We start from the raw sequence: 11,449 nt of genomic DNA on the forward strand, positions 1-11,449 counted from the left end.
AATTATTCTTGAAATTAAATTATTGATTTAATGTTTTTTTTGTGTTTTTTTTGAAATTAGGTTTTTGGAATATTTAACTATTATTTTTTTACAAAATTAACATATTTTATAATTTTTTTAAAGTTTTGAAAAAACTTAAAACCGCTACTCATAATCTTGAGATTTTACGCATATTTGTTTTTCTTATGTTTGTAACTATTTTCGAGATTTGTTTTATTTTTTTCAGCTTTAATGTTCTTGATTGTACATATGTTTTTCACATTTTGGTAGTCAATATGTTTTTTTCCTGCAAAAACTTAGCTTTTCTCCCTTTTCCTGCCGCACCTCAAACCGGAAATGGCGCGTGCCTCGCCTCCCCATCCAATAAGCGGCTTACATTTCGATACAGCAATCTTTTTAAACCATCATCTTTAATCGATATTTCCGGCATGAGTTATAGCAAAATCTGCACGTCCACCGGAACCGGAAGTCAGAAGGTAATGTTCCGGTGAGCTTCGTCTAAACATCGAAAGCGTACTTCCTTCACCGGTAATACCAGAGATGGTTTAAACTCACCGTTTCAGCGTAAATAACTGTTCCTCGGGATCGCAAATCCCGCTTGCGATGATGCTCGGCTGGGATGCTTTGAGGGATAAACGCTAAGATAGCCAGGACGAGGAGGAACCTCCATGCTGATTCGTTCTGCAACAAAAAAATCGCCTCAAATGTGATATTCAACGAAAAAATTACGAAACTTGGGTTTTATCAAATATTTTATTTGCTTATTGAGTTATTAAGACGGAAGCAGGTCCATAAAACACTCTTTTGGCTGACTTCCATTAAATTCTCAAGCACTTCTCGCAAAATACGACGGCGACTCCATTACACACTTTATGTAGTCAGAGAGGATATGATATAGTGGAAAAGTGTTATTTTTTCTCATAAGGGGATATTCCTCGACCCAACTCTCTCGAAATTGGTAATTCTATATCTTTTTAAACCACTAGGATAATGAACTATATTCATTCCCCACTATGAGCGCCAATTTTTCATATTTTCAATGGATGCATAAACAAAAAACTTGATAAATGAATCGTCTTTAAAGCAATGCAAGTAACATAAAAAGTTTTTATATTGGTATAACTTGCACAAAAATTACGCGAAAAAACGGTTACTTCTTCCCTGTTGCTAAATTTAATGAATGTATTTAATATTTAGAACATTTAAAAACAAGATAATTTTTTGTATAATACAAAAAAAAGAAATCAATAAATAACAGAAAAAAAGTAGTACATGTCCAAAGTTGCAAAATGCTTGAAATTATTGAGTTTTAAAAAATATTGCAATACTGTTAAAATTAAGAAAAATTCGGAAACAATTTTTAGAAAATTTACCTTTTTTTAAAAAATTTGCATGAATGTTCGTAAATCGAGTGCTGAAAACAGCTTATTGGGAATATCAATTTTTAATTAATGTAATTAATTTGAGATAAGTAAAATTAGAGTATGCAAAATCTGAATAGACTCAAAAATTAGTCAGTATAGTTTTTTGCATTTCTTACAAATTTTCAAAAATATAAAAGAAATTTTTTTCAGATTTAACATGCAAAATTGTAAGAAAGTTAAAAAAAGTGCTTTTTGTCCATTTTGATAAGATTCCACAATGTTAAGAAATAAATTCCTTTAAGTCTTTTGTAAAATTTTGATCAATTGGTCCGACAAAACAGTTTGATAATGGATTCAAAAATTTACAGTTATTGGAGGTACATTAAGCTGTAAAAAAAAACAGGACACATTAGTCTTCCCATCAATATTTGTGAATATACCGCAGATTTATTAAAACAACAAAAAAGTTACTTTTTCCTTTTTTTTTAATCAATTTTGAGAGAATTTTTTTTTCAATTGTAAAAATATCTTGTAGAAAATTTATTTCAGTTTTTGAAATTAATTTTACATTTTCTGTGCACTCATTGGTTGCTGAAATTTCGATGACCAAAAACAAACAAATTTTTTTCATTAAAAATTAAATATTTCAGCGACAAATTGACGTAAAAAGAACATAAAAACGCAAAGAAAAGCTGAAGGAACTAGCTTTCCGGCCCATGCATTGATTTAACTAATAAAAGTTTTTCCAAATACATTTCCCAAATATCTTTTTTGGTCCTTGCGTTGTTTCTTAAGATAATAACCGTAGCTCGGAAAAATTTTTGCTAAAAGATCTTAAGACTAGAAAGTTGAAGCTTTAAAAAAATTTTTTTCTAAATCTGAATACGACCATTTTTCATTGAGTTACAGTCTTTCAAATATCAATAGAAAATTTAAGAAATTTTCTTGCTCCCTTAATTTTTTGGAATAGTATGAAAAAAGTTTATGTAATATTTAGTCGTTTTGAAGTATTTGAGATAATAAGAAATATTTTTTCAAAAAGGTTTTTACTGAAAAGCTAAATTTTGAATAATTTGAAAAATGGAAAAACAATATAGAATGACAACGATGTATTTGATCCATTTTTTCAAAAGGGAAAATAGAATAATAAAAAATTTAAAACATTTTTGACATTAAAAGTGACTTTAAAAAATGCAACGTATCGAAAAAAAAAATTAGAATGAATATGAAATACCGAATATTATTATTCTTTTTAAGAATTTATTATTATTATTTTTTAGCGACAAATTGACGTAAAGAGAACGTAAAATACGCAAAGTAAAGCTGAATAAACAAGCTATCCGGCACGTGCATTGATTTAACTAATAAAATTTTTTTCATGTCCTTGAACCAAAACAAAAAAAAAGAGGAAAAAAAGATACATATTTTTTTTCTCGCGCTATTTCTTAGGATTTCGTAATAACCGTAGCTCAAAAAAAAATTTGCCAAAAGATCTCAAGACTAGAAACTTAAAGTTTCAAAATGGATTTTTTAAATCTAAATACGACCATTTTTCATTAAGGTACAGTCTTTCAAAGATCACAAGAAAATAAAAAAAAAATTTTTTCCTTAATTTTTTGAAATAGTATGAAAAAAGTTTATGTAATATTTAGTCGTTTTGAAGTATTTGAGATAATAAGAAATATTTTTTTTTTTAAAAAAAAGCTAAATTTTGAATAATTAGAAAAAAGGAAAAACAATATAGAGTGACATAAACGATGAATTTGATCCATTTTCTCACAAAAGCAAAAATAGAATAATATAAACAGTACAGTACAATCTTTCAAAAATCACCAAAAAAATTAAAAAAATTTTTTGTTTCCTTAATTTTTTAGAATAGTATCAAAAAAGTTTATGTAGAATGTTTAGTCGTTTTGAAGTATTTGAGATTTTGAATAAATTTGAAAAATGGAAGAACAAAATAGAATAACATAAACAAAGAATTCACGAAAGAGAAAATTGAAAAATAGAAAATTTAAAACATCTTTGACATTAAAAGTGATTTTAAAGAATGCAACGTTCCTAAAAAATTATTATAATATATACTAAATCCCAAATCTTAATAAGAATTTTTTATTTTTATTTTTTTTTACTTTAACCCATGTAGTCGGCCCCTGTGCTCCCCACAAATTATCCGCTCCAGACCTAATTTATTTTTCGCATTTTTCCGGAAAGAAAGCTTTGTTGTTGCAACGGTAATTAATTATGTATTCACTCAAATATCAATTTTTATGGTTGAAATTTCGCCTAGATCACCACTTGCGTCAGAAACAAAGTGCTCTCGCCGCATTAATTAAACTAATCCAGCAGTTGCAGTTCTGCACTTATTAAACCTTCCCTCTGACACGACTAAACTTGTTTGTTTTTCGACGTTCGCAGTGTTAAATGACAGCTTTACTAACAATAATGAAGCTTTGACATCGCTATCTGATTACAAAACTCTCCTACCTGTGACGCACTTGTTCTTGCGGTCAATAAAGCTCAGAGCTTTCAACGACGGTTTATTCCACTACTTGCTATTTGCATTTTAAATTCGGTAAATTGATTTTTAAGGAGAGGTCAAGAGTGGAAACCATTTACATTAATTTATAATGGTTTTGTGAAGAGGAAAATTTGTTTAGTTGAGTTCCATATTTAGAATTCTGAAAGTTATTTCCTTCGATAAGATTAATTGACTCTAGGTCTGACTGGCAAACACTGTCATAAATTTCGTTCAGTAGACATGGCAATTTTTTGCCGGGAAAATATTGAAACATGTCTCGGGGCATAGGTTCTTGAAAAACAAACCGGAATATTATCTAATTTTCTTAGTTGAAAGGCATCCATAAATAATTTTTGTTTGCCTCAAACTTCGCGAAGTAAATATTTGAACAAAACCGGATCATGCAGGGCAACAAACTCATGTTTATAACAAATAAATACGCGGATTATTTGAGTTATTCAATTGCTTCAGTGTTTTCTTATTATTTGTGTATTCTTAAGAATCAACAAGATTTGCAGATTTTTAAGTTTAAGTTTGTAAATATTTCGAAGTTTTTAACTGTCTTACATTTTTAGTTTTTTATTCATCATAAGTTGTTTTAAATTTTGCATTTTTTGCTGTTTTTACACTTTTTTATTTTTTCAACTCTGTTATTTTAAATTGCTTATCTTTTTTTTTAATTTTAGTTTTCATAGTTTATTATAATTATAGAAATTATCAGATTTTTTATTTTTTTAAATTTCTAACATATATTTTTTTAAATTACTTTTGTTTTTTTAAATTGTTCAAAAATTTTTTTTAAAGAGGCAACTTTCTTAGTTAATCAAGTATCTCATAAAATGTTTAAACTGTTTAGATCTTCAAAAACTAAACAGTTTTTTAGACTTGTATATGTATTTGATATACTTTTAGTACTTTTTATAGTTTTTTTATTTCTTTAAACTTTGAGTCCTTGAATGAATAAGTTTTACAATGTAATGATTATTCTTGAAATAAGAGTATATATAGACTTTTTTATATTTTCTTCGCAAACGTCACAAAAGTGAGCACTTTTATGACTCATGTCACAAGTAGGTTTTACTTTTCAGGCATGGAGTAAAAATTTTACTTTTGCAAATAAGTGTTTTTACATTACATAAACACTTTCGAAGGTCTCAACACAAATTTTGATACTGACGCGTAATGCTTGTTTATAAGCATTGGTTTTATTACTTGCAACGCGTCCTGATTATTTTGTTCATTTATTTGATGATTATAATGTTGCTCTTTTATATTTGCAAAATTTGAAACATCTTAAAACCTCTAAGTTTATAATTTTTAGATTTATCGCATAATTGTTTTTCCATTTTCGAGATTTGTTTTATCCTTTAATTCGTAAAAAGAGATTAATTATTTTCAAAATTTTTTGTTTTTTAGATTTTTGATTGTACATATGATTCGCAGATTTTAGGTTGGTTTTTATAGTCAGTTTCTTTTTCTGCGAAAATAAAAGTAGAATACTCTTAATTTTTCTCTCTTTTTCGGCTTTTTTAGTTATTTAAGGTTTACCTTTTAGCCATGAACTAAAAATTTTATTTTTGCGCTTAAGCGTTTTTACTTTTACCATGACATTTACCAATGTTGTTTCTTTCTTGTTTCTTTGGTTCTTCAGCAATTTCTGTAAATGTACATTGTAGATCATCAAAATTCGACATTTTTGTACTACTAACTGCACTAGTTAAATTAATAAACACTTTCGAAAATCTCAACATAAATTCTGATACAGACACGTGATGTTTGTTATGATTTTATTGCAAAGCGTCCTGATTATTTTGTTCATTTACTTGCTAATTATAGTGTTGCTCTTCGAAGTAAAAGGGAGGTTATGTGACTCAGCTATAATCACTTATATTCTTAGAAACATAATATACTAGGTACTATGTTATCTACACAGTGATTTCTTTTGTGTTTTCCGAAACTTACTTTTTTGAAATATTTAACAATTGTTTTTTATATCAATATTTTAATATTTTCAAGGTTTAAAAAATCTTAAAACCTTTAAATTTAAAACTTTTAGATTTATCGCATATTTGTTTTTCTTGTTTTTAGCTTACAGTTATTTTTGAGATTTGTTTTATTCTAATTTGAAAACAGAAATCACTCATTTTCCAAATCTTCAGTTTTTTCAGGTTTTTGCTTGTACATATGACTTTAGTTTGCTTTTTATAGTCAGAATGGTTTCTTTTTCCGCGAAAATAAAAGTGGAATTCTCTTAATTTTTCTCTCTTTTTCGGTTTTTTTAATTTTTTAACTTTGTTATTCTAATTGCAATGTTTTATTTTGGAATATTTAGATTCTGATAGATATTGATTGATATTGTCGTCATTATGCAAATTATCAATTATTTGCTTTATTTTTTCACATATTTTGATTTTGATTACAATTATTTTTGTTTTGTTATAAAGTTAAAATTTTTATTCAAAGGTAAGTTTCTTTTAAATTAGACAACTTTCTTAGTTATTTCGGCATTTCACGTAATGTTTAAACTGTTTAGATTTTTGAAATCAGTTTTTTAGTCTTTTTATTTATAATTTGCAAATTTATCCTATTTTATTCTTGAGTTTTCAATTTTTCGTTTTTTAAGATGTGATGACTTTTATGGACTACGTATTTTTTAAATTTATTGTTGATATTTTACTTTTAATATTTTTTTATATGCATTTTTTGCTTTGTAACTTTTACAGCAAAATTAAAAGTCTGATATAACAATTTAAAAAATTCAGACAAATACATGCTACATAATTTTACATTTTTTATAATAATTGTTAGTTTTGTTGTTTTTTACTGCAGAAATTGGTGTAGAGTTTCTATCCGTTTTTATAAGCTTCTCTTTAACAGTTTTTTTTTTTAATTCAAGATTCTCAATTTTTTTATTTCCGGATATTTAAGGTGTTTTAATTATTAGATTTTTTTAATGTTTTTAAAATTGCTTAAATTATTTTGATTTTTCAGTAGATTTTTGACTACAAAATATACAAAATCCGGAAAGTGCAATGTCTTTTAACTTTCAGCCCTGTTGGTTGCTTGTCTTATCTCCCCCCTAGTGTTGGCGGGTGCTCGCCACCCTCTGTATCTCAGCACAACTTGTCTTTCCCGTAGATTTAAGACACATTATGTGGTCAATGGAGCGCATCGTGATCAATGACACCCCCCGGCAATTCTCTTAGCTTTCTTAAACTGGCTAAAAGCTGTCTTTGTGACACAGTTTAGGCGCCAAAGCTCGCTCATGAACCCGATATCTAGTTTTCCCCCGTCTCCGCCATATTTCATTTAGCAATTTTAATAAAAACCCTCGATCCCAGCAGCGAAAAGAGAGCGGTTTTGAGGAAGATTACGTTAATGCCGCACAAGCGGTCGGTCATGCATGCTAACAAAGCCTCTGGTATTACATCCAACCACGACCACGACAATGATACACTGTTTGGCGCAAATGAGCTGTGAAATGAACGTCCTAGCAAGGATCCAGTCCTGTCGACAGGAGCTTAATAACCGCACTCGACTCGTGATGGATTCCGCTTAGTTGACTTCGAAATTTTTATTTTGAGAGACAACAAGATTCAAGGAAATTTTATCTGCAAGAGATGAGTTGACGACCTAAACCAACACAAACGGAATCCGAGTGGCCATTTCGAGTGGCCGCGATGGTCTGCTTGCGGTTACCTTTGTCCCTTATCAAGTCAAACCAAATGTTATTATGCTTAAATAAACAACCGGTTTAATTAAACGACCGGTGCGTTTTGCCACCGGGTTTTGGGGACGTTTGCGGAAAAATTTTTACCAATTTCCAACGAGGGAAAATATTTTTATTCAAGCAATTTGCTATAACTGAGATAACCGGCGCATCCACCAATTTTCGCAATGGACAATTCCAAACTTATTTTCAACAACACTTTGCACAATTTAGGGACATTAACCTATTTTTTGGATGATTTGACAATCAAAACTACACGAAATACTCTGATTTAAATATTGTGCAAAAATTTGTGATTTTGAGAGCGAAACCTCTGCTAGCGTACAAAAATTTGTCAAAAAAAATTAGTACTTTGTTTCAAGTTTTACAATGCTAAAATTGGGTAATGAAATTTGATGGTATCTTTGACATAAAATATGATGCAAAATTTTTACTTCTTTATCTTTTTTTTAATATGACACTTTTTCTGTGACTGTTTTTACTGCTTTTTGCTCACTTTTTATTTTAAAATGCAGTAGTTTTTATAGTAGAATAAAATTATTTATATCTCAGAAACTATAAACATTCGGATCAGACAAAATATGTTATTTGTCTGGAATTCTGGAATTTCTGCACAACTTTTAAAATCACCCTGTAATATAAATTTTTTTTACTAACGTGTTTTTTTCTAAAATTTTTGACATCTTTTTTTACTATTCATTAAAACTTTTATTTAAATTTTTAGCCTCGAATGGTGCTAAACCGCGTCTTTAATGTTTTGGAGATTAATTTTGTTAAAGGCCTCTGATTTAAATATTGTTCAAAAATTTGTGATTTTGAGAGAGAAACCTTCACTTTAGCGTTCAAAAATTCGTCAAAAATGCAGTATAAACGAAGTTTGCATCTTTTGAGTACTTTACAATGATTATATAATGAAATTTGGTAGTATTTTCGACAAAAAAAAATGATTCAAAATTTTTACCTTTTTTATTATGTAATATGAGAACACTTCTTCTGTGTTTTTACTGCTTTTAGCTCAATTTTTATTTTAAAATGTAGTAGATTTTATAATGGAGTAAAATTATTTATATTTCAGAAGCTATAAATATTCGGATTAGGCAAGTTGACTTGTTTTTGCTTTTTATGTCCGTGTATTTAAATTTTTAGTCTTGAATGCTTGTAAACCGCCTCTTTAATATTTTGGGAGATTAATTTTATTTAAAATTTTTTATTTTTCAAATGTAAATTTTTCGTAAATAGTTAAGGACACTTTTTTCTGTGGCTTTTGCTACTTTTCACTTATTTTTTTAAACAAAGTAATGAGTTTTAAAGAACTAACTTTATAGATAATAATGTTTTGTTTTCCTACGAACCCAACAGAAAGTAAGTTTTTCACCCTAATTTTCCTTTATCTGTAAAAATTGAAATAAAAATATATGTAACCTCCCATCGTACCAGGAAAACATGCTGCTAGATTTAATGGGGAAACTGAGATATCAAGAGAAATTGATAGTTTTAAAGTTTTCTTAGCTAGATTGTAGGAAAAATTATATGTACTACACTGGAGATTACTGGGTGGTTACTGCATTTAATAACTTCCACTGGGGGAGYAAAAAATACACTTTCCTCTCTTGTAACACATCTATTACAACTTTTGTTGGTAAAGTTGCGCTCCAAATTTAAATTAATCCGACGACTAAGTTTTTAAAACTCAAAAACTAAACTCAAAACATTAGGATATGGCAGTAAGTTAAGTTATTTTTGCTTCTTTTGTTTTCTATTATTATATTCTAATATTTTTGCACAACTTTTAAAATCACCCATTGTAATATAAAAAATTTTTGCTAAAATTTTTGACATTTTTTTACTATTCATTAAAACTTTTATTTAAAGATAATATTTGTTTTCCTACTATCTTAAGTAAGTTTTTTCACTTTTTCAGATAAGAAAGTAGGTAATTATCTCTCAGAGAGGTAAAAATTTTGCCTCTCTCATCTGTAAAAATTACAATAAAAATATATGTTTCCTTTCATAGAGAAAGTTTTGCTAGATTTGAGAAACTGAGATTTCAATAAAAATTGTTAGTTTTGAAGTTTTTTTGCTAGATCGTAGAAAAAATTATATGTACTACACTGGAGGTTACTGGGTGGTTACTGCTTTCAGCAGCTTCCCTTGTAAAACAAAATAATACACTTTCCTCTCTTGTAACTCTTTGTATTAATTGTTACAACTTCTGTTGAAGTTGCGCGCCAAATTTAAATTAATTCGGCGACTAAGTTTTTAAAGCTCAAAAACTAAACTCAAAAAAATTAGGATAAGGCATAAGTCGAATTATTTTCGTTTTTTTTTTGTTCTCCACTATTACCTTCTAAAATTTTTGCACAACTATTAAAATTACACTGTATTACAATATAAAAATTCGTCACCAACGTATCTATTTTCCAGAATTTTTATCATGTTTTTCTTTTACTATTTATTAACTTTTATGGTATTTATTTAATTTTTTAAACTTGAATGTTTTTTAAACCGGCCTCTTAATTTTTTGAGAGATTAATTTTATTAATTTTTTTTACAATTTGTCTCTATTGAAAGGTTTTTTAAAGCGAAGAAAATAAACGATTAAATTCATTTTCATGCAATTGTTTTATTTTTGTTAGATGCAAGGCGAGTGAAAACCAAAAATTAATAAAAAATGATATTTTGTTTCGTTTAAAATAATAATTGATTACTTTCAGTTCCATTCATATTTATCTACTGTAACACTGAGGTGAAATTTTCGTCGTAACTGAAAGATTTCTACAATTTGGACGTTTGCCCAACCACCGACTTGGCACCTTCACGTCTTTTTTGCGTATTGCAGATGCAATAACCCAAAAAAATTAATCAATTTTATATTTACCAAAAGAAATATTTCAGTTTGAAGAAGCCTTTTCCGTTTCCTCATCATCTGTTCTTATTAATTTTTTCAGCTCCTGGAAATAGTTTTCCGGTTCGCTCCGGGACTGCAATAGTCCAGATGGAGTTGTATCAATATTAAAACCGTCGGCAAACAGTTGATACGAAGCAATTTCGTCATACAATAGGGAAAGGTACAAGGAATCCGACGCGGTTTTGGACCGGAAACGAGGCCATTTTAACTGGGTATTGTATAAATATTGTATGACAATGCGAAGTTACGAGCTTCTAAATCCGTACTTCGCATTACCATTTCTTTGAGCCGGCTTTGAACTATAAAAAATTCTCGTCTCTTTTCATTTAAATTAAAACGGTTTAAATGAAAGAAATATCTGATTCAGGTGTGATCGAATTGGACTGGAAATAATAGGACTGTCATGTACATTGTGACGCTTATTAGGAGGGTTTTTGTGCGGATTCATAAAGTGTTGTTGTTACGACGGCCGGGAAATATTTTCAGGATTAGATGTTTAATGACGTTGTCCTTTCGGCGAAAGGATGAAATTAAAAATGCTGTGTTTTAAGAGGGTTTCATGCTTTATGGACAAATAAAAGTTTGTAATTCTGTTTTATCACTCAAATTTTTTTTAATAATTGAGCCAACAGGTGTGAGCAAGAAAAATTTTCCTGAAAATTTCACCTGAAAAATTGTGTAATAGCACGAGCGAATATTAATTTTAGTGCAGTATTATGATCCTACAACATGCAACAACATGAATAAAACYCAAACTTGTCAAAGTTTCCGATGACATTTGATGTCAATGATTTGAAGAATTTTATTTTAAAATGTAGTAGATTTTACAGWAGACTTGAATTATTTATATCTCAGAAATTATGAACATTCGAATTTGCCAAGTTGATTTATTTCTGCTTTTTTTGTCCTCTAGGTACTATCACCGT

At 28.6% G+C, this 11,449-nt stretch overlaps 1 protein-coding gene across 2 annotated transcripts in view; it reads right to left on the minus strand.

Moving 5' to 3' along the window:
* Positions 1-11,449, minus strand: part of LOC123014574 (CCN family member 1) — a 45,314-nt gene that overhangs the window by 31,874 nt on the left and 1,991 nt on the right. For both annotated transcript variants that reach the window (XM_044413764.1, XM_044413763.1), the window contains exon 2: positions 556-681. In XM_044413764.1, coding sequence (XP_044269699.1) covers positions 556-681 — 126 coding nt within the window. The remainder of the gene's footprint in view (positions 1-555; positions 682-11,449) is intronic.

This window comes from Tribolium madens, unplaced genomic scaffold, assembly GCF_015345945.1.
Source record: "Tribolium madens isolate multiple individuals breed KSU strain unplaced genomic scaffold, Tmad_KSU_1.1 Scaffold_97;HRSCAF=244;Tcas5.2_LG3a, whole genome shotgun sequence".
In the NCBI taxonomy this organism is placed as follows: Eukaryota; Metazoa; Arthropoda; class Insecta; order Coleoptera; family Tenebrionidae; genus Tribolium; species Tribolium madens.